The 25,170-nt window shown below is 27.3% G+C and overlaps 2 protein-coding genes across 4 annotated transcripts; both read right to left on the reverse strand.

Moving 5' to 3' along the window:
- Positions 1–2,365: 2,365 nt before the first annotated feature.
- On the reverse strand, positions 2,366–4,234 carry LOC132948783 (cytochrome c oxidase assembly protein COX11, mitochondrial). Its single transcript, XM_061019429.1, has 5 exons — positions 4,034–4,234; positions 3,661–3,930; positions 3,448–3,603; positions 2,713–2,880; positions 2,366–2,651 (listed from the first exon to the last, which is right to left on the reverse strand). The coding sequence occupies exons 2-5, from the start codon at positions 3,868–3,870 to the stop codon at positions 2,511–2,513; spliced, it is 675 nt and encodes a 224-aa protein (XP_060875412.1). The 5' UTR covers positions 3,871–3,930; positions 4,034–4,234; the 3' UTR covers positions 2,366–2,510.
- A 6,857-nt stretch (positions 4,235–11,091) lies between these two features.
- Positions 11,092–24,996, reverse strand: LOC132949770 (probable ATP-dependent RNA helicase DDX5). 3 transcript variants are annotated; one of them, XM_061020840.1, is made up of 13 exons: positions 24,619–24,996; positions 24,335–24,529; positions 19,042–19,167; positions 18,861–18,972; positions 18,597–18,785; positions 18,350–18,529; positions 18,113–18,285; positions 17,938–18,048; positions 17,810–17,871; positions 17,675–17,734; positions 12,391–12,633; positions 12,134–12,311; positions 11,092–11,174 (listed from the first exon to the last, which is right to left on the reverse strand). In XM_061020840.1, exons 1-13 carry the CDS (start codon positions 24,645–24,647, stop codon positions 11,162–11,164), a joined length of 1,671 nt encoding a protein of 556 aa, XP_060876823.1. In that variant the 5' UTR covers positions 24,648–24,996; the 3' UTR covers positions 11,092–11,161. The 3 variants fall into 3 exon arrangements, 2 of the variants coding, with proteins under 2 accessions (XP_060876823.1, XP_060876824.1); XR_009665130.1 differs by lacking the exons at positions 11,092–11,174; positions 12,134–12,311 and adding an exon at positions 12,800–13,112 and having other exon boundaries at positions 12,494–12,633; XM_061020841.1 differs by lacking the exons at positions 11,092–11,174; positions 12,134–12,311 and having other exon boundaries at positions 12,491–13,112.
- Positions 24,997–25,170: the final 174 nt, after the last annotated feature.

Genomic DNA, 25,170 nt, shown 5'->3' on the forward strand with positions numbered 1-25,170 from the left:
TAAGTACTTAAACTGGATCAGTGGTGGCGCGAAATTGTAGAGACTTTGAAGCATATTTTTAACACCGCACCAATTATTGAATCAAAATTAGCAGTAGGGGCCATTAATAATTATTAATTATAATATTTACCATGATATTTGTGTTGAGGTCTTACGATTATATACATATTTATACACCCACCCACCCATTTCAGACATGAAGCAATTGCTTCAAATAATCCTATATCCCGCCGCCACTGAACTGGATTATTGGAAAGACGAAAGCTTGTCATGACTATCGGTAAGAAAGTTTTATCTCAAAATTAATATGTGATTCATTCTATCGGCCGTTGTATATTCTTCGCTTTGGGCAGTTGGGCTTTAGTCCTTTGGGTATAACGTTCTCTTAATCTTGAGGTGAAAACTGGAAATGTGGATTGTGGAATATCCAACCATTTTTTCCCTCTCACAAGTTTGTAAGTTAGATTAAAAATTAGAGTGAATCGACCTATTATGAATCTTGATATTAATAACATTATCTGTGTTAATATGTGGGTTTTCATACGATAGTTTAATTTTTTAGCAAGTTATGCGTATATAATATAGTGTAAATTAGAAACGCTCATAACTAATTTAAACACTGAGTTATCGCACAACATCCACATACAATCACAGATAATGTTCTTACCATCAAGTTTTATAATAGGTCAATTGACTGCAAATTTTTAAACTAACCGAGTTAAACGTGATCTACTGAGCGTAAATGTGTACTTGTAAGACGGAGACAGCTAATATCTGTATAGCGTCCTCTTAAATCGTCTATTATCGAGTGTATTAGTATCGTGCTAACTGTGCGTCCGAGCACGATTAAAGAATAAAGATAGTATTTATATAACCGTGTGTCTGAGCAACGACCGCTAGAAAAACAGCAGCGCCTTCTATTTCCGTAATCTTCAACAAGTGCACGAAGAAACCAACCGTCACTTGATTCGACAGATGGTGATGCTGTATAGTGTATACATCAAAAATATATTTTAATATTAAAATTTCACGGCATTTTTTTATTATTTCTTTATGATAATAAGATAGTATAATATTATTTCCCATAATAATTTTTTTTTTTATTAAATTGTCAGATATTAAATTACATCCATTATAGGTTCGTAATTATTCATTATACTATATGTATCAAACATTTTCTATGTCAATATACGATTGCATGAACGTGGTAACTGAAAATTGGATGCTGGCTACCCAGTATGATCAATGAATTACTAGGGATGGACCAAGGTGTATTGATATTGTATCAATACACCTTGGAATAGATTAAACTTCGAATATTTTGAAATTAATTTTTTAATAACACATTTTGATTTTAAATAGAAATATATCCTGTTTTAACTGTTAAACAAATATAAATTATATTATAATAGTATTGATATCCATTTCTCTCTAACTTGATGTTAAATATTGAAGTAAAATTAATACTCATTTTGTATCAAAAGCTTACTTGAAGGGGTCCGTGCAAGAACGAGATAACTCCATTTTTCAAAACTTTTCAGGAAACGATAATGTTATTTTAAAAATATTTAAATAAAGATAAATATAATTTGGAAATTAATTTAGATACATTAGACCACGATAAAAAAAATGCCGTAGTAATTGATTTGATTTTCTTAATTTCTTTGAGATGATAATTAATATTAACCTACATTTTTGGAGTTATCTTGTTTTTTGACCAGAACCATGTATTTATTATTTATTCATAATTTGTTTTAATACAAAAAAAAAAATTATTATTCATTCGGTTTTAGAAATTTGTAAAAAATATAAAAAAATAATAAAAAAAATATAATAATAAAAAAAAATAAATATAATTGTATGTACCACTTCGGGAGTTATCTGGTTTTTCAACGGAAAAAAAAAACCAGACAACTCCATTTACTTTATATCTCCTATACGAATGATCGGAATTGTCTCGTTCTTGCACAGATATACTCATAATTTTTTTCTTGATAATAAACAGCCAAAACCCCATTTTTCGAAAAAAAATGGAGTTATCTCGTTCTTGCACGTACCCCTTCACTTGATCGTACTACACAAAATCTCAAAAATCTACAAACTATAAATTAAAAACAGATATTGCATCATAGCAATGCAAATATATATAAAATATAATTGTTATTGTAATAAGATATCAATTCCTATTCTATGACTCTATGGTATCCTATATTTTTGATAAACTATTCTTGTCAAATCTCCTTTCATTTCAAAAGATACCAATTTTTAATAAAAACCTAATCCTAGTGCTAATTTTAACTTCTTGTCTTACCTCGATTATAAGAATATGATGTACATAAAAACAACAAAATAACATAATAAAAAATAACATATTTTTAAGTTTTAAAACTTTTTATAAAATATATATTTTAAATTTTGTTTACATTAAAATATGTAAAAACAATGCCTGTACGCAATTGTATTAACAATGTTTACTACCAGAAACATAACTCATAATGTTATCTATTGTTTCAGTGTTTGAAAATATTTGATAAATCTACACCTTGTTTGGCTTCGAAGAATGTGTACGACAGTGTTATGTCATCAATGTTCTCCATTTTTGGATCGGTAGTATACTCAGGATCAATAAAAAAAAATACTGGCATATCAACCTAAACAATTTAAAAATTATTATCAATCCTGTTGTTATATTGTAAACAGCTAATAAAATACCTCTTCATTTGGATTCAACTGTTGTTCTTCAAAACAAAAACATTGTATTTTATTAAAATATTGTCCTGCCTCAAAAGGTACAACATTGTATGTGCTGATACCTGTAATAGCTTTATCTAATGGATTTTTAGCTGTATAAAATGCTAATGCTGTTTCGCCTGGTGCTACCTAATAAAAACATAATAAATATAATATTTTTTTCAACATTAATTTTGAATTAAAAAGTTAAGTTTTGTTCTATAAATTATATAATATAACATTTTTTTTGTGCTTTCTAATCTAATGTAAAAATATCTCAAACTAAAACAGATATAGTAATAAAAAAATGAGACAAAGAAAATGTATTTTGATGTTTACATGTGGATAGTTAAAACTTCCAGAAACAAAATTCATGTTTACAAAAATTTTAATTACTATATCGAACTGTTGAAAAATACAATTATGAGGTAGGTAGGTAACCCAATAGCTAAACACTTAAATTATGATAATTGAATTCTTCTACTTCAAACACAATCTTGCAAAGAATATAAACATTTGTAAATTGTATTAAACATAAATGGAGAAGTCAACATTTATTATAATGATCAATGTCTATGGTATCAAATATAAATCAATAAAGAATAAAGTAGTAAAATAAGACATCTATTTAATTAACTAACCAAATAAATTGAGAATCATTATGTTGGTTACAGTTTATCTGGATTATCAATGCTCTATTAAATTTAAAGGTATTACTCTGATTTCATTCTGAAGAGGTTTAAAGCTCCATTGCATACTGGATGACGTATCAGCAGTGAAATGAACTTTGATCTCTCGGTTTCTATTGGGTTTCATTGTTTCTACTTTAGAATCTTCTATGTTATGGTTCAGAGTTCCACCATAACTGAATGCCTATAAATAGATCAACATTATAGTGACTTGTCAATGTAATATTTAGTACGTGCTCACCTGACAAAACATTTTATACAGTGGCACAGCCGCATAACTAAGACCGACCGTTAATACTCCTAGTGAAGAAAGATAATATACAGTAGAACGTATTCTCTTTTTTTGTGCACTATTTGAACTAGTATTATGTAAATGTTTGTTGAACAAAGAGTTTAGGGGACAATGCAAGCCACACATAGGCCGCATTTTATACAGTGCCTTAAACATCATTTTATTATATGTTTTGTCGTCTTGATCGAAAAGTCATCGTTTTTCTTTGGAGTTGGATCACTATAATAGAATAAAATTTACGAATATTATAAACGTACTAAAATTTAATAGGGTACAGAATTTGTACTCTACAGTCGCTAAATTTTAATTTTCAAATATTTACCACACTATTATTCAGTACGGAGTGCTACATAAGGCACATTATTCTCTAGCGATTTTATATTAATATAAAATTCGGTGTGACTATGACATTATTAATTGTTGAATTTGTTCGTACTTCGTTTTAGTTTTCGATTTTTGACTTAAGCAAATTGTGAATGTAAAATAAAAATATCAAATAGGTACTGAATAATATTATCACAGAATAAATGTATTCTCTGATATTATTATGTCTGATTCTGTTATCAATTTATCATTATTATCATCAATATTTATCATTACTAGAATAAGGTCCATGCCTTAGGGCCAGTTGTACCGTCTACGGTTAAACTACGATTAAGCTTAATCAGCTGATAACAGATATTTAACCGTGCTAATTCGGCCGGTTAAACTCTGATTAACTTTAATCATAGACATTAGACGGTACAACTGGCCCTTAGGGCTTAGATCATATACAATGGATGGAGCTACTTTAATCATTTGCTGTGTCCAACACACTTGCATTTTTTGGAAAATATATAAATTAATGCATTATAACTGATTATTTTGAACCATGACCCTCTTAAGATTACGATTACGATTACCCATTTATACATGCGCATAATATGTGTATATTTCATAAATATTATTTTTATTTTTGTGTTGATATATAAATTATACAATCGGTTAACACTATACAGGGTGTCCCGTGAGGGGGAGCCGGAAAAAAATTATACGGAAAAAAAGTCCGGTTTAATTAAAAAAAAAATAAAATTACTAAATGTATAATATATAATATAAATTTAATTTAAAACTATAAATAATTAAAATTTAAAACTAATATTTATTTCGTTTTCGAATGCAATGGCCAATATTAATTAAAAATTCTTCCACCGATATTTCGTCAATGGCCACTCTAGAACATAAGTTTTTTAAACGTTCACCGGTACGTTTTTTTGGTGTTGGAATTCCTTCACCTAATTCTTGTAACGCTATTTTAGCTCTATCTACTCCTAACTCTTCACGCATTTTAGAAATAAACTTCCAGACGGTTGGGTGCGCGTGTCCGACAAGATGCGTAAAACGGTTATTCCAACTCTCGCAAATATTGTTTGTACGATGTTGACCGTTTATCGTAGCCTCGTGAACGTTCCATATTTCTGGTGGAAATAACGGTTTATTTTTTTTTAATTTTATAGCCATACCTTTTCCTGACTTTCTATATGTACCATTGACATATGTGGAGTCGAAATAATCAAGAACCTCTGTAGCTTCTTCTGTACAAACCGTCTTTAAATATTGCATTCCGTCGTAAACTTTATTCATTGGCAAAAATGCTAACCCGTCTAACATAGCAAAAAAATGACTTAATGTATCATCCGTTTTATATTTGGCTTGTAATCCTACTTTTTGTATCTTGCGATACGTATTTTGAGACAAGTGATAAAAACAACCTTGTATACGGACGTGCTCGCTGAGAACACACTGGGCGGCATTTATAGTAGCTTGTTCAAAATCTAAATTTATAATTTGTGGATCCGGGTAAAATTGTCGATTGTCACATTCTTTTAGAATTACGCTAAAAACTTCTTTGTAAGTACTATAATTTTTTTTTGAAGAAAACAGTAAACTACAGTTACAAAAACATCATATTTTTTCACTCGAAAAACATATAACTGCAGGAAGTTTTCTGGACTTAACAAAAAATTACCATCACAATTCACGGACGATAAATCAGGAGCCTTATATTAAATTTTCACGCTTTTTTAACCAACAAATAAAATTTTATTAATATTTATAGAAAAAAAAACTAAAAAAAAATGGAAACTGAAAATGTCCTTAAACAGCTCAAAATAAGTCAAAATATTTGGATAATGATATGGTGTATAGAAAATGCTATATAGACATTCAGTCAAAATTTCATGTACCTACGATGATATGTTTTAGAGTTGCACCAAAAACCAAAATCGATTTTCTCGAAAACAGATTTTGCGTAAAAATTCTCGTTTTTCCTTAATTTTTCTTTGTATTTTCACGTCGCTTTTGAAAACTACTGGGAAATTTATACTTTTACTTATACCCCCCCAAAGTACCAACCAAATTCACTTTCCTATCAGAAAAGTTACTGTTGAAGAAAATCCAAGCACTTTTACTGTCCTAAAAGGTGATGACAGACACAAAATAAAATAAAAAAACACACATCATTGTAAAATCAATACATTCATTGCTTCGCTCAGAATCTAAAATTATGAGATTTATGAAAATATAATGTTAAAAAGTCAACAAGTTTCACAAAAAAAAAAAATATATAAAATAACTATTTTAACTTTTTTACCAAAGAATTTAATTTAGTTAAAAAATAAAATACGTGTAGTCTCTAAGAGTAATAAAAAAATAGATTTATGAAATATTTATTATCTCAAGAGATATCGCAATGGGTAAATCCTCGTGGGACATTCTGTATTCCTGTATAATATAGTGTTATTTTATACCTATATGGCTATAGCCTATATTTATATATCTTTGTTTACAGCAAGTCTGAGCCCGTACTATTCGATACACCACACACACGTGTTTTCTTGAATAATCGTATTATACCGATATATGTATTGTTACACTCAAAATTGTTTCTTAAGAATATTTATGCTCAAAAACTGTTTTCGTTTGTAATGATTTTTCATTGAATTTAAATTTAAGGCTGTTGAATGCGACCATTTTTAAGATAGTTAATATAGTTTTTTTAAAAAAAGGTCACTGCATACCACGGACAATAGAGAAATCTATATATAATATATATTAGACATAGGCGCAATTAGGTGGGGTTAGGGGGGCTTAGCCCCAAATATTTATTTAGCCTCCACATAATAGATACATATACAAATTAAAAAGTAAGTCTTACATTTTAATTTGTTACTGTACCTAATATGTTGAATAATAATTAACTAAACAATAATCAATTCGTTATGAATTATATTTGGTTATAAAAAAAAATAGTTGTTTCTAAAAATTGCCTGGTTAAAGAAAATTTTGATATTGATGATATTATTAAACAAGTAGTTACTGAAGATTTATATAAATTGCTACAAGTAGCTTTCATTATACCAGTTCGGCAACCTGCAAAAATTCATTTTCTTCAATGCGGCGATTAAAAGCTTGTATCAGAACAATAATGAGACAAGAACGATTTTCAAATGTATTAATTTTGAGTACCGAAATTTGAAAGAGATTTAACTAATAGTCTAGACACAAAAACAATTATTGATACATTTTCAGCAACTAATAGAAAATTAGTAATGAATTAATATTATTTTGTATTTGAGTAAAAGTTGAATTAAAAATGTGTCGTGGTATATAATTATTTATAATTTTAATTAAAATGTTTTAATTTCTAAGATTTACCTATATGAATTTATTTGAGTATTGTTAGTAGCCAGCCGGTATATTATTTGTGGGGGTTCGGGGGCAAAGCCTCTGCAGGTCTGTGCTGCTGATAAAATTCTAGCCCTACAAAAAAATTTACCCTAGTTGCGCCTATGAGCATAGACGTCCTATTCCTATATTAGTATATTATTAAATATATTTTATTATACATAATATATTTATTATTTATATTGGTAGATAACATAATAGTAAATTATTTTACTTATTAATACAGAGGTTGAATTAATTCTTGGTTACATTACATTTATTAAATTATATTATTAATTTTTGTAATTGCATTAATGTTAGTTACAATACCTCCTAGTATATATATATTTATATGTTTAATGTTATTATCATATTATATTATTATTATTTTTTTTAAATACTTATGGGTGTTGCAATGGGCATGTAGTACTAAATTTAAACATACAAGAAAGGAAATAAAAAAAATATATAAATAATAATATAAAACAATTTTTATGATAATATAAAGTAAAAAAAAAATAATAATAATAAAAATATACGTATACATGCTTAATAATAGTAAAGTTGGTGGTAAATGAAGTTTAGTTGTAAATTGATTAGGTAAAAATTGAGAAAGAAGAGTCGGAGTTAGCAAGGGACATACAACGCACAAGAGATTTATTAGAACCGTCGAGCGTAGAGGCATAGGCGCAACTAGGGTTAAAATTCTGGTGGGCTAACAAAACTATTTATTTTAAATAACCTATAGGGGGCTTATTGCTAAATCAATAAGGGATATTTGTGGGGGGGATAAATCTTAGTCAGGGTGGGGGGCTAAGCCTTTCTCTAGTTGCACCCATGCGTAGAGGGCGGAGGTACCTATATGAAATGGATATGTGTGACGTGTACTACGAGGTGAAATAGATGAAAGAAGCATAGGAGAATTAATATCACCAGATATAAGCTTAGATAGTTAGATAAAAACTTTAGATTGGCATTGTGTCTCCTGTCGGCTAACTAGGCAATGCCGAGGATTTTAAGAACGGGTGTGTAATTGCAGTGGGATGGACAATTAATATTTAGTCTGTAACTAATGAAGTTAAAAAATTTACGCTGAACATGTTATACTAAGGAAGAGTGTGTTGCTACTTGCTACTGTGGGGTCCCAAATAATAGAACCGTATTCAAGAGTTTGTCAAACAAAAGCATAGTAAAGGACTTTCAGAGGAGAAGTAAATCCAAATTCGGCTGAGATACGTTTAATGAACCCGAAGGTCTTAAGAGCTTTACAACAAAGTTTCAATGTGTGAACACAGATTCACGGTGGGAGTAAATAAAAAACCCAGGTTGGTATATGAATTATCAAGGAGGGAGATAGTTGTTCCATCAATGTTCTTATCATAGCTGATAGAACTTCTACGATGGGAAGTCATAGAATGGCATTATTATTAATTTTTAAGTCAAAACAAACTTTCCGTAGATCGGTAAACAGTGTGAGGTTTACTTGTACTTGTAGTATATACCCAGTGGCATATTTAGGGGAAGGGGGTGACAGGGGGAAATTGCCCCGGGGAACGTAGTTCTGAGTTCCTCGAAGGGGCGCCGTCGCGAAAGGTTAAATTGTTTTCATGGTGAAGTTATAACAAAAAAATACAAAAGGAAACTGAGAAAAAAAGGGGCCCCAAAATCGTAAATACCCCTTTGTGTATACCTTAAGTATAAATAGCCAATAAACTTAAAATATTTAGCTTAAAATTGATATAAATATTTTTAAAACGCCATTATGTACAGTTAAACATAATAATATACATAAAAATTTTAAGTCACACAAACAATATTTTTGAATTAGGCACAAATAAATCTGTTATTCCTCGTTTAAATATCTAAATTTTTCTAAATTTGAACTTAAATATCTATTTAATGTCTTTTTGGTTCCAGTATGAACTATTTATGAGGAAATTTGTATTTCATTGTCAAGCCCTAAGTATAACTAATGTAAATGTATTTTAAATATTTTTCAATTGCATAAAAAAAAATGTAAGTGGGATCTTGAATCTAATTATAAAGTATTTTAGTGAGCCTAACATTTTTTATCAACACTTCAAAAATACCTATAAATATCTTAAAATTATTTAAATACCTTGACAATTTCATTGAGTATAGAAAATTATAATTTAAGTAACAGTTTCAAGATTCTACGATCAATATTTGTAAAATATTAACAAAAATTGCTTAAAGTTATATCACACTATCACAGTGTTAAATTTAACATTTAACTTATTTTTTTTATTTCCAGTAAATAACTTTTGAGAGAATTTGGTATTAGATTTTCAACCATAAGGTCGTAACTCATTAAAAATGTTATGGATTGTATTCTGGGTAAATACATAATAGTTTTAAAATTTCCGTGATTTTGAATATTGAATGAACATTTTACCTTAAAAATAACATTCACCTACAAAAATAACACGAGGGTATAGGCCAAATTTTAGGACCTCTGGTCTAGGGAAATTTGAACGAGGACATACCATACATAATGCAAGTCCGTGGAATGACATACACATAATATTAGGATGTTAGCCGCCGAGTTCCAAGCACCTTCACGCCACACGATTATTGTACTATTAACGTTTAATCATGTAATTTGTTCAATAAAGAACTTTTTTGTTCAAGCTGATATGGAAATTGTCCAGATTGTTTAAATCACTCTACATTAGAGACTAAGAATGTATTGCATAATACATGTAATCATAACATTTTTCATCAGTAGTTGATATTTTTTTTAACTGTGCGCAGACTTAAAAATTACTATTACAAAATACCTGAATACTCTAATTGCTATATACTAGGGTATTTAGAAACATTTTGGATACAACACGTCTAAAATAAAGAACTATTTTTTTATTCTTTATAATTAATGTTTATACATTTTACATATGTTTAAAATGTTGTTATTTATTTAAAATAATACTTCCAACGGAAAAAAAAAAAAAAAATTGTAAGTCATAATCAATAAATGTAAAAATCTTTATTTAAAAAATTTAGTTTAAAGTGATGTTTTTATAATATAGCTGAATACAATATAAGGAAATCAATAATATAATTATTATTATTATAATTTTTATTTTTTTACTTACTCCATTACATATAAAGTTTGGAAGTTATTTTGACAACTCAACTAGGATGGATTTATTAGAAATGTGTTAACCTAAACATGTAAATTAATTAAGGATAATTATAATATAGATATTTGTTAAGATATGACTAAAATTATTAGGTAAATATAAATTAACTTCAAAAATCAATTTTTTTTAAACTAATTAGCTATAAACTAGATTAAAGATATTAACTTATCAATAGTTACATACAATACATATATATCAATAGTTACACACAATTAAAATAATTTATGTATTCAATTAAATACATTTTAACAAGTCATTATAATATACATAATTAAAAATGTATCTACATTGATATTTTATAAACTTAGTTGTTTTATAGTTATTGTTAATGTATTAAGTAGTAATATTATAATTTTAAATTTGTGGTTAATATTTAATAGACAAACATACTATGCAAATATTTTTATTTAAAAAAAAAAAAAAAATGGTTGTTAATAATTTAAAAATATAAACCAAAAAAATAATGAGAATAATAATTAAAACAAAAAATTATTAATTCTATTGAAAAAAAATAAATATATTGTATAATATAAGTATAAAACAACAAAAATGGAAAATTATTGTTTGTTCACTAATTGTCATTAATCCGAGCTCCTAAAATTAAAATTAAAAATATTACAACAATTACATTTATTATTTTGTAAGGGTTATTTAAAATGATTCATCCGATTCTTTGCACATGGTTTCCTTGACCATTATATATTATGCTATGCGACTTTTGGAGACATGTTAAAAAAACTGGCACATGTACAATATCTTTAAAAAACTTATGTACTGGATATGCTATAGCAACTATGGAATGAATTTGACTATCTATTAGATAGCTACATAGAACATTAATTATAGATACCAGAAATTAAATTTCAAATAATATTATTTTAGTATCAATTATCACTCAGACAAAAATTATACTATCAATTGTAATCAATCACATCATTTTGAATAACCCTATATAGTAAATATATATAATATATATTAACAGTTCCAATGTTATTTTATTCAAATAATACACTCAATGGGATTAATGATCCTATCCTGTAAAACCAATTAAATTAGATAATTTATTTTAAAACTAATAGAGGATAATATTTTACAAGCCACATTCAACTCAGTTTTTCAATATTTAAAACTAAAACTCAATAATAAAAATATACAATTTTAAGCTTTTTTTTTAAAATTATTATATACAATTATTTGAAATAAATAAAAAAACAGAGTTCAATGTTAGCCCATAAGTATTTTTCTTCCAGTTAAAAAAAATAGGTATTGAAATCCGACAATTCTATTATCCAGCCTTAGGCTTGAGATTTTTTCTTGTGAAGTTATTTTTGTTTATATAATACATCCTAGGCATAGGGCCGTAGATTAGTGGGAAAAGTATTATAATTCATGGTAAAAACTAAAATATAAATAAAATTTTCAAATTTTATAGGAAAATTGCGGAAAATTTGAAAAATCAACACCAGGCTCCTTAATATATAGGTATATATGGCATTTTAAAATATAATAATAAGGTAGTAGGTAATATTAACTCAATAATATTTTAGTACTACCTGCTACGCCTATGTCTTCGATGTCTATCATATGACCGTGAACGACTACGGCTTCTTGATCTAGAGTATGATCTAGACCTAGATCTGGAAATTGATCTACGTTTATAACGATCACGGCTCCTTGAACGGCTCTTAGATTTTTTTGATCGACCACTTCTCCATCCACGTCGTCTATCACCTATTTAATATAAATATAATGTTTATTATAAATTATTTTTCTTTAATTGTGTTATGAAATAAGTCATTTTAAATTATACCTCTTCCTGAAAATCCATTTGAACGCCAGTTGTCAGCTATGTCTTTAAGTTTGGGACTTATAGTCTGATTGGCTTCTGTGAGAACAGAAACCAAATCTGCAGCTTGTTTGGCATTTGACTGTGTAAAGAATGTGTAAGCTGTACCCGTCTTGTGAGATCGACCGGTACGACCAATGCGATGTACATAGTCTTCAGAATTATTTGGGTAGTCAAAATTGATTACAAACTTCACATCTTCCACATCTAAACAACAATTAAAATAAATTAAGAAAAATCAAAAATAGTATTAAATATCAACACTTGTAGTTGTTAAATGTTGCTGCTTGGCCCAAGACTTCATAATCATTTTCATTTACCAAAATGAATCTCCAAAATAACATTGTTAACGTTTTGTTTATTTGCTATTTACCATCGACATCCGGTGTACGTGTTTAAGCGCCCCACACGGGACAACGATTGACGTTGGACACGTCACAACATACACAGACAGGTCGAGGCGGCAGTTGGGGGGACAGCAGTGTGGAATGACTAGCCCCACGTTGCCGCCGGTGCGCGACCACTCAAACTACTTGTGTAGCCAGAGCCGCCACGAACACACAGACCCACACGCAATTATTAATGCATGTCCATTTTCGAGGCACAGCGTCGACAATGCGACAACATTGATACATTTTTATAGTATTTTTTAAATTTAGTACGCATTGTACAGCTTGTGTGTGCCTCTGTAATGTAAAATAAAACAAAAAACAGAACATATCAAACACCTATAATTCCAGGTAGTTCTAAAAAAATTATACCCATTTACGTGTACATACAAACTTGCGTTACATTTCAATGCAGATTTAAAATATAAGCTACATGAATCCAAAAAATTCAACGTATTAATAGACACACACTTAACATCATTAATAGAATGCCATGAAAGCCACCATGAATAATTATTTCTACTAACATAAATGTAAGAATTAACGATGAATGATGATACTTTTTTGATATTGCGCATCATAAATAGCAACGGGGTTAAATATAAATATTATTCAAGATTTTAAAAAATAAGACCTAAATTAAAGTAGATATTATATCGTTGTGAAAAAATGTTTATACACAAGACTGTCAATTTGTATTAAGCATATTGTTTTTTTTTTTTTAGATGAGATAAGTTATTTTAGTAAGCTGGTAATTTTATTTTAAAATCTAAATTTGTAAATAGTTTTTTCAATAATGTTGGTTCATTTAGTTTTCCTCCTTTATTTGAGATTTAATTCTATTTTTGGAATTTTAAGTGTATTTTATTATATATTAATATTTTTACTCATAATGTATTTTATTATTCAGAATTATGTCATATATATAATAATTTTATAATCATGTTAATATCACTATTGATAAACACAGATTGCTCAGAGTTGACAATTTATAACAGATGTCCATGTCACTAACATTAAATAATTGATAAATACATTTAATATTTGATTATCTTATAACTAACTGTAATCTATTCTAATGACTATAGCTGGTGTCGCGAATTACCTTAATGTGTTGCCAAAAAAATTGTTTATTTTTATTATACGTATTTGAAGTATATCTGTATATTTAATATATGATATTATTATGGCATTATGATGTAATAGAAAAAACCATAGATATGAAAAATAATTGTGAAGATAGTCTCATTCTTAATTTACATTTAGGTTTATAATGGTTGCTTTTTCAAAAATCCATTAATTATTTTATGCGATTTAAATTAGAGTATTGTAGTAAAAAAAAGGTTGAGGATCACTGGGTAGGAGCATGGATTTATATGTACAAAAGTTTGAAATATGCAGTAAAAATGTTGGATATATGCATCAAAACAAATATATATATAAATACATAATACTTAATTATAATAATAATATTTAAAAATGTAAAAATGTTTAACTTTATAAAGTATACTTTTTTTAATTAGAAAATATTAAACATATTGAAAAAAAAAAAAAAACTAAGTACCCAAGAACAAAATGATAGTTTAAGTAGATATTTGTCAAAGGTATGTTTTAATTTTTCAGTATTAATTGGTATCAATATTTTCTTAGTTGTTGGAACATACTTAAACATTTCTTAAATTAGCTTAATATTACTGGGTCTTGGTAAATTTCAACAAGTTCAACCTTTGTATTTTATTGCCTAGTACTGATTTATTAATTTTGCCTAACACTTAGTTCTGGGTCTTAGAAAAAATAAAATGTATTAAAATACAATGAATAAAAATTTCCCACTTCACAAAAAAAAAAAAAAAATGATCAACATAATTACACTATTTATTTTGATTAATTTTTTGTACAGGTTATTATATAGCCATTGCACCACCTAACAAGAAATTTCCTCAATTTTTGTCACTTAATAAATAGCCAACTCTACAACAATAATATAACTAGCTGTCAATGCGACAATATATAAATTTGTGTATCATATTTTTCAACCAAAATTAACTCTTTAGTAACTTAACAACAGTCTGCATATTAAATTATAGGTGTTCAATTAATATATTAATATTTGGCAATATGAGATAAACACTAATTTCAAGTTGTAAAACTTGATAAAACAATAAAAAGTTTATCTTCTCCTGTTATTATGCAAATTTACTTTTTTCCATATAATATTAAAGATAACCCATAGGCTTCTTCAACGATATATTTTTGAATATCGATATCGTATTGAATTGTGCAATACCGAAAAAAAAATTTAGGTATCGATATATCGATATTCCGATATCTCTATGACTATCATGAAAATGTCAATACTCAAATATTCAATTGACTAGGTACTAGGTAGTAACTAGTGGGTATTATATTAACAATTAATTGTTTTGAAATATATTATTCAAGAGCTTTGGCATTAAAATCAGTTTAGCTTGCTGTACATCGATTATCGATACCTACATTTATGAAAAAAAGTTTGCGATATCGATATCGTTGAAGAAGCCTAATAACCAATATGGTTACATTGAAAATTCTGAATTTAAACAATACTATAGGCAAAATGTGATTGAACTCATGCATGATTTATACAAATTTAGAATATAAAAAGCTCATTACTTGTAAATTGAGATATTTATTTTATGTGTGGAGTGAATCAATGTGAACCTTTTAATTAAATTTAAATAAACAGTATATTAAGTATTAATAATTTATATTTTAAATTTTTATTTTATTCAGAAATAAAAAATCCACACAAATTGTACGTAATAAGTTTAAGTTATTATAAATCATTGTATAATTTTAGTATTTGAGTGACACTAAAATAATATTATTTTAAATTTAGTTTCTGGTATCTATAATTAATGTTCTATGTGGCTTCCCTTATTCACATGAATAACATCTAATCAATAGTCAAATTCATCTCATAGTTGCTATAGCATTTAAGGTATATATATGGTCAAATGTGGAAAAACCATCAATTAACAGAAGTTCATTCACAAAATGTACGTTAAATATTAAATTGTTCCTGCATAATATTTCAGGTGACAAAGTGTACTATAATTAGGTTATTAGATATTTAGTCATTGATCAGTTAAGATTTGAGTGATTTGTATTAGAATTCTGAATCTTAATCATATTATTATATACATATTTATGCCTAAACAGGCAGTTTTTCAGATTACATTAACAAATTATACATAAATACAATTTGAAATAAAGTTAGTTAGTACAGCAAATATTTATATTATAAAAGTACAACAACATAACTAAAAAATGAAGGAATAACATTATTGGTTTTGATTACAACTCAGTTAGGCAACAAAACTATAAATAAACGTTAAAAATTTAATATAGTAGAATTTAAATAACAAGCCTCATATAATTTATAAATAGGATGATTAAGACCATAGTTAGTTGAATAAAATGTAGAAGAGAGAATGATTTCATGAATGTGAGGGATCAAGAAAATTAATGTCAGAGAGTAGGTCATTATTGTGGTACGTTATCTGAAAAGATAAACTCGATTTAAAGAAAAACCGTCAATAGAGTAATCTTAAGCATGAGAGAATGATGTCTAAAAAGGTCAATACGTGACATTTTTTAAGGTTTAGTTGAAGTCTAAGATGTTTTGAGCAGACAAAAAAAATATCATATCTAGATTGAAAATACTGACAATACTTAGAGAGTAAGCAGTGGCGTATACAGAGAGGGATAGGGGGTAGTAACCTGCCCGCAAAAAATTCTGGATACGTCACTGCTAGAGATTATATCAAGATACATATTATATTGTCCGCAAAGAGAATCAATTTCACATAAAATCCATGTTTTAATCCTGTTCACAAAAAAGATGAAGAGGATTAATGACTACTTTGAGGAACCTATTAGTTTGGAATGCATGTAGGGAGCCCATGTTGCATAATTTTTGATTATAAGACCATAGTGTTTTGTTTTGGTATGTATTAACATTCAATTTCAGAATTAATTATTTTAACTAAAGGAAGAACTATAATGGTCATAAATATATTTAGGGTACCGTATGATAATTATACTTTAGAATCGATTCATTAAAAACGCACATATATATATATTTAAATTATACTAAAATATAATAGAGTACTGCTTGTCATCTGCAGTGACCACTTTGTAATTTGTAATATACAATATAACGAAAGATATAATGTGATAAAGCTTTGAAACAGTCATTAACAATAAAAAACGGGTTTTCTTTGAATTCATTTCTAATCAGAACTTTTAAAATTTCAAACAAATAACTATGATTTTAATTAATTCACATAGTTTTAATTTCATCAAATTTAAATACATTGTATTATTCCAAAGTGGTTTGAAAATGTAAAGGGTGTAAATTAATAACAGAACGTTTTTAATTGTTTTATCAAATGTATTAAGATAAAAATAATCGTAATAACTTTTTTTAAATTAAACAAATAAAAGTTACCTGAAATAAGACTATACTAATATGTACTAAATAGTAAATACTATTATCAATGAAGTCAGTAGTACATCATAATTTGAATTACCTATTCAATTAAATTAAATGTTTTTTACAAAAACATATTTTGTTAAAACTTATTTTATTATGAAGGTAAAACGTTATAAACATTTTATTCAACAATAAAAATTAAAAATCATGTCATAAGGTTAAATTTAAAATATAAAGCCTCCAAGTTTTTATTGTAATAAAATTATTGTAACAAATTTTATTGTTTTTTCTATAGATATAATATAATTTGATTTTAATCAAATATTGATTTTATACTAGAATTTATTATATTAAAACCTTAAAACATATTGTAGTTACTCACCAAGACCACGAGCAGCAACATCTGTAGCGACCAATATAGGGTAACGACTATCTCTGAAATCTATAATATATAAATGTAAATTGATTATACCTTAATTTTGTTTATATTCAAGCAATACAAATATAATAATCATACCTTTCAAAACATTGTCTCTCTCATATTGTGATTTATCGCCATGAATACATACAGCTGAATACCTAATATATAACAAAATATATAATTATAACATTTTTCATACTAAATATATTAATGTATTAACTCACCCATGTCTTTTAATCTTTCTTGTAATTTCATCCACCCGCCGTTTAGTTTCTATGAAAACAATAGTTTTATTTTCATCTTCATCCATTATTTTCTTTAAAAGCGATATTAACCTAATAAAATATTAAATGTTGAAAAATTATAGAAACTAAAAACATAACCTTAGGGAATATATACTTTGATTCTTTATCATATTCCTGACAGACTTCAACAATTTGTTGGATATTATGGTTAGCCGCTAATGTTAAGGAACCAATATTTATTTGAATATATTCATCTAAAAATTCTTCAGCCAAATTCTTTACTTCTTTAGGCCATGTGGCTGACCACATTAATACTTGTCTATCTGGCTGCAAGTGAATAAATAGAAAATACAATTTTTATAGCTTATTTTATTCATTATTAACTGCATACTCTTATTTGATCAATGATTTTTCGAATTTGTGGTTCAAACCCCATATCCAACATTCTATCAGCTTCGTCTAGAACTAGGTATGTGCATCGACACATATTTGTACGTTCACTTTCAAGAAAATCTAATAAACGGCCTGGTGTAGCAATTACTAATTCAACTCCACGACTCAAGTCAGATGCCTGGAAAAAAAAACATTTAAAATCAAAGAAATAATGATAATTAACTTAATTCAGTATTTCAACATACCTGACCACCTTTTGGTGCACCGCCAAATAAGCATGTACTACTAACTCCAAATGCATCACCAAAATCGTCACAAACAGTTTGTATTTGTTGGGCTAATTCTCGAGTTGGAGACAATACTAATACAATAGGTCCATCACCACGTGACAATTTTCGTTGATGTGAAATATGTATTAAAGCAGGAACAATATACTGTCAAAAAATGAAATATACATTTACATAATGATCCAATTCATACACTATGCAATAATAAAAATAATATAATACCGATAATGTTTTTCCAGAACCAGTAGACGCAATACCGACTAAATTATTACCAGACAAAGCTATTGGCCATCCTTGTGCTTGGATAGCAGTAGGCTCAACAAAACCTTGTTTCCTGTTCAACAAAATATTCATATAATCTAATGATCAAATACCTAGCATATATTTAACAAAAATGTGTTACTTTAATTCTTTGATTATGATTTCAGGAAAGCCACTTTCATCAAACTTAAATATTGGTTTTGGAATATTTTCACCAACTAATGTTATTTCTTTCTCTTCTCTGTATTTTTCTATATCTGATTTTGATCTAAAAATAAAATAATACAATGATTCATCAAATGAGTTGTATAAATATTTTAATTTCAAAACTATAAAGAAACTATGTAGGCATAAGTTAATGTACAGAAATAAATTGAAAATTTTGAAAAATTTTGAACTTTACTCAAAATGAATACAACATATTAAACATAAACATTAAACATTCAACATATATACATAAAGAATAATAAGTACCAACATAACATTGAAGAACACAGAGCTTCAAATGTATACATAACAATATCACATTTTACAAAATTAATAATTTATAATATAAGACTCATAGGTTTATTGTTTATTATATTACTATTGAGCAAAATTCAGAGGGCACAGCAGCAGCCAATCAATTTTATATATTCAGCTTAATATTATTATAAGTTATTTTAGAATATTACTTATTAGTAGGGCTGAGGACTTTTAGTACTTATAAACCTGGAAATATGTATGCACTTATGCACTCAAAAAACAACAGATATGCACTTAAAATATGGTCTAAAAAGTGTATAATATGACTTTTGGGACTTAAATTATACAATTAATGAAAACAAAAATATAAAAAGATAGTATGATTAGGAGGTATTCACTTTATAAAAATTTGAAAAATTACTATTTAGCAATTAACACTCCCTGCTACACGCGTTGTAGTGTTATCGGCCGGATAATAGACCGATATGCGATAAGTGTAGTACTATTATATTTTTAAATATTCAATTTTCCAAATGTATATAATATAATATGCTCTTAACTTGTCAAAGACCAACAATTTACAATATATTAAGTACCATTATAAATTAAAAAACTTTTTCAAGATTCTTAAAAACAAATTACCCTTTGGTTACCACAAGAACAAAATATAGATTTACGTACAACAAATTTATAAGAATATTACATTACTTATTATCAGGGGCGGATTGGTGATTTTTTTCGGCCCGGGTAATATGAATCAAACCGGCCCTTGAACCCCAAATATAATAATTATTATTATTTCCCAAAACGGAATTTTTTTCTCTTTTAAAGTTTGAACACATACAATAACGTGTTCCTTAATTTACAATTTTGTTTTGTCCCTCCTCTAAATTAGCTAATTTAATAACTATATAATAGTCTTGGGTTAGTCAGATAAGGTTAAGCTGTTCCGAACTTGAACTTAAAGTTAAAACATAATACATTTTTCAATATTTACAGGAAATATCCTTAAATATTTTAATTACCACTATAAATATAAAAACATTTTGTATAGTGGTTAAAAGTTAATTACATTTTCTAAACCTTTTATGGAAATATATTTTATTATATTTCTTATCTTAATATGACTATATTCCATATTGTCTTTACTGTATAATAACACAATTTGATTCACCGATCACAATCATTAAGGCTGTTGGTCGTTTCTTCATGCATTTAAACCAATAAGCAGAAAAACATTATACTTCCAGAAGTCCAATTTCAATTTTGAAAAAAAATTTTTGAATTCGTTATTCTCTTTTCTAGGTTATGTAGGAAATGGATTTTTTATTTTGTTTTATTATCACTAAAGTAAAGGTGAATTTTAATAAAAAAAAAAAAGAAAATTAATTTGGGACTATAATAATTAACAATACAAAAATTCAAAAATCTGTTTCCTACACAACTTAGAAAAGACAAAGAGAATAATATTTATATGACCATAAAAATAATTAAACATGTAATGTAATAGTAACAATGTTACACAAAAACAGGTAATTACTAAAATAGTAACTCATTATATAATAACAGAAGTATTTGGCCTAACTCACCACTGAGGTGTAACCTCGTATTGGTGAGTTGGAGTCTTACAAATTAATTAATTATATATTAATATTTAGTTGAACAAGAAAAAATAAAAATATAAATAAACGCTAAGGTAGTAATAAACCTGATAATTAATTACTTTATTTAAGTATATTGATACTTTAGTTATGTGAAAAAAATGTATTGTTATTATTTAATTGTATTAATTATTTAATGAGTTTTCATTTCAAATTATGAATTTATGGGCCCGCACGAAAATGTTCAGTGGGGCCCATTATCTTCTTGAAGAATCTATAAAAATAAAAATAAAATATTCCTATGTATAGGGTTAGAATCTTGGTTGATGACATTTGTATATATTTTCCCTTGTATTTTTCATTTAGTTGTGCACATTGCAGATAAAATTTTTAAGTTGTCTGGTATTCTACAAAAATAGAATCAGTCCCCTAAAATGTAATTTTGCATAATATTGTTTTTTTAACAACATATTCTCGGGTGGTGCTGCTGAGTGCCTGCCCAAAAATGTTAAATTCTGCTACTTTATATTATATTAAATATCCTATTTGCTCATTGTACATAATGTTGTATAGATTGTAAATTACTTAAATGAATAATAAAAAAAAAAAAACCAACATATTTTCTACATCTTTCTGTATTTTCAACTTAAACAATACAAAGGTTGCCTGTTGCCCATGGTCTCTCTGGACTGTTACTGACCTAGAGAGATACAGTCCATGGCCAATATGTAGCCCTGGCTTATGGTACCATTACCCTCTGAATTAACCTTAAAATCTAATTAATGACCTCTCAGCTTAAATTTAAGACGTCATTACAGATTTCTCAGGATAACATAGGTATTTACCTAATATTTTGTAGTTGTTAATTAGTAGGTACCTAATTACACATTGATATAAATTAAAGAGTCAATTAAACTTATATTACTGAATAAGTAAGCCGAGCATTACGTCAATTGTATCATGTTAGGAAATTTTTTACTATATGCGACTAAATGTTGTCATTATTTTTTTAAACAAAATAGACTATGGCAGACAGTACAGGCTTACTGATTTAATACAATTCTGACTCATACATGTTGATCAACACATAGTCAGTAGCTATAGAAAATATTAGGTAGATATGTTATGGGAAACGTGTAATGACGTCTACATTTAAGGTGATACATTATTTATCCTGCGCAACCAATAGAAACAATAGATTATACTATATACTAACTACTAAAAATGGGAAAATGTACCATAAGCGAAATAATTTTAATATATTCGTAAATTTAAGTTTAAAAATGTTTATAATATTTTTTCAGATCAATGTTATACTGTTGTTTATAATGTTTGAATAAACAAAAGCTAAAACAACTATAGAAGGTAATATAATTTCTTCGGGGAATAAATAAGTTAAAAATTATAGTGAACAATAATTGTATACATTATAATATTATATTTGTGTCTACATTCTACCCAGTATTTTTCCCATATATATGATTACATATTATATGTATATAGTATTATTTGTATACAATATACCTATATTTAATAAGTTCATGTAGGCTAAACACCTTTGTAGTAATGTAGTTGATACTTTGTTTACCAAATATGAAAAAGATACTCAAATGCCATAACTTGATAATATAAATCTAGGTACTTATTTATAACTAGGTATTTGAATACTTTATGAACATCAGAATATAAAAGAGCATGAAACTATAATATGCAAAATATGTCAACAGCATAAGTACTGTTTTTAATTTATTTACTATGTACCAGTTTATAACACATCTGGTTGGTTGGTAAAATTTTAATAAAACCTATAGTTAATACAAAAAACTATTTACTATTACAATTATTTTTTTCCTGGATAGACCTGAGTTAAGGCCACTAATTCAAAAAAAAATATTTAATTATTACTGATTTTTATACAAATAATACATTTATACTATAAATAAAACAAAAAAAGTAGGTTAGCGCATTTCGGTGGTGGATGTTTGTCCATCGTCCCTTCAGGCCTCGGACAGGATAGTGTAATTTTACTGTATTCGATTTAAATGCAATGATTGCATTTGATAAAAAACGATTCTGAGCGGACGGGGGAATCTTTTTTATTTAGTTTTATTAGTTTCTATCGTGATAAACAGAGCGTTTTAATAACAGCTTAAGAACGATTTATATAAATAGGTAATTTATATAATTATAATTAGGAAATATCATAAAAATGAAAAAATATATAAAAGAAAAGAAAAAGCTCATAAGTCACTCAAATGTTTTGAAAATTTTACCATGTCTAGGTAAGGCTAATATAAGTAAACAACCCAAATTTCAAGTTTTTAACCAAATTACAACAAAAAAAACTCCCAAAATTAAAATGTCTATAAATAGCTCAAAAATAGCTAACATTTTCAGAACTTTAAACCGTAAGGAACAAAATCCAAAGTACAGCAAATAATATTTCTTGATATTTTTCATTTGAAGCAATATTTCTGGTAGAAAACGTCGTCCGTAATTATTTAATATTATAAAATCGTGAAATTATGTTTTTTCTCCTTTAACCACTTTTATTTTGAGTAGCGTTTCAAAAATCGAAAAATGACCTCTTTAAAGTACCAGCTCAAGAACATTACCTTTCAGAAAAGATGCTATACTTGATACTTTTGAGCAAATTTAGAGGGAGAAAAAGTGTTTACAGAATAAAAAGGAAATAAACATCATTTTAAAACCATTACATTCCTCGCTCCGCTCAGAATCTAAAACATATATATTTGTATCACAATCTTAAAAATATATAAAATGTATTAAAAACAGTTAAATGAACTTAAAATAATATATTATGTAAATAATAATAAATAAAGACCTAATAAAAAAATGTTAAATAAGGTTTGGAAAATATTAACCCCCCTAGATCATATGTGAAAAAAAAAACTGTGCAACTAGGAGATGGTTAAGCAATAACTACCATGAAATCAACAAGAAGTTAATTACTTATTAGGTAGGGGATTCATAGCAGTTAGAAACCATAAGATTTGCGCCCATGACTATAAAAGTATTGTTTTTATATTTTACTCCAGTTTAATTATTTGAAAATAGAGTTGTACTTCAAACTAAATTTTTACATCTCAATTTTTTTATCAGTTTAAGAGGATGTTACACCAACATTTGTTGTCTCCGTCTTACACATGCGTACACAAAGCTCATGAAATTGTTTTGAAAATAATCTTACCTTTAAATTTTATTAGAGGTAAATTCACTCTAATTTTTAAACTAACGGAGCTAAAGTGTTCTGCTGAGTGTACAATTTGTTACATACTTGTAAGACGGAGACAACAAATGTCGGTGTAGGTACAGTCTTCTTAATTATATATAAATTACATTTCTTACCTATTATGGACAGCTTCGTGCGGTAGATAGAAATCTTTTTTGAATGGTTCGAGCTTTTTTGTTTCCCACCGAGGTTTACGTAAGTTAGAGCCTGGATCACCTCTACCTCCTCGACCACCACCACCGCGTCGCCGTATCGGACTCCTACTTCGTCTATCCCGCCCACGTCTACGATCTCTAGATGACGATATTGGACTGTTTGATAAAATTATATAAACACAAAATTATTGTTTTATTAAAACGTAAGTAAGTATTACCTAAATTGAATATTACGATCGACTTACTTTCTGCTGTAACCCATACTGGAGACCATTCACAGGTCGGCGGATCAAAAGTAAGAGTTGTAAAATTCACGATTAGAAAATATAATTATTACTATATAGCCCAGATATTTAGCTTAATATGTTGAATAAGTAAATCAAAACACTGAAGTAGGTACGACATAAATGAATAACAGCTTCAGAACCATAGATAAGTATAATATGTTCAGAACCGTTTAGTAAATGGTAAATATAAACATATTGTATTTATGGATGAAGAATGAACTATGAACTTTGTGAAACTCTAAAATCGGCAATCGGCAGTCAGTTCTCATCAGTCATCAGTCGGCAGTCGGCACTCGCGACTCGCGGAGTCGCTGATAGGCTTGTAGTTTATTAGTTAATGTTGCTTAAAAAAATGCATTGAAAATCCATGTTAAAAATGTTAACATGGCGTCATCATGGAGAAGAAACTTCGTACACAAAAAATATTTTTAATCAAAAATACTTTTTACTTTATGAATAATGGCTGTGCTCTATCATATTAAATTATTCTATTTTTTTTTTCAATAAACC

The sequence above is a fragment of the Metopolophium dirhodum genome, chromosome 7 (genome assembly GCF_019925205.1).
Source record: "Metopolophium dirhodum isolate CAU chromosome 7, ASM1992520v1, whole genome shotgun sequence".
NCBI lineage: Eukaryota > Metazoa > Arthropoda > Insecta > Hemiptera > Aphididae > Metopolophium > Metopolophium dirhodum.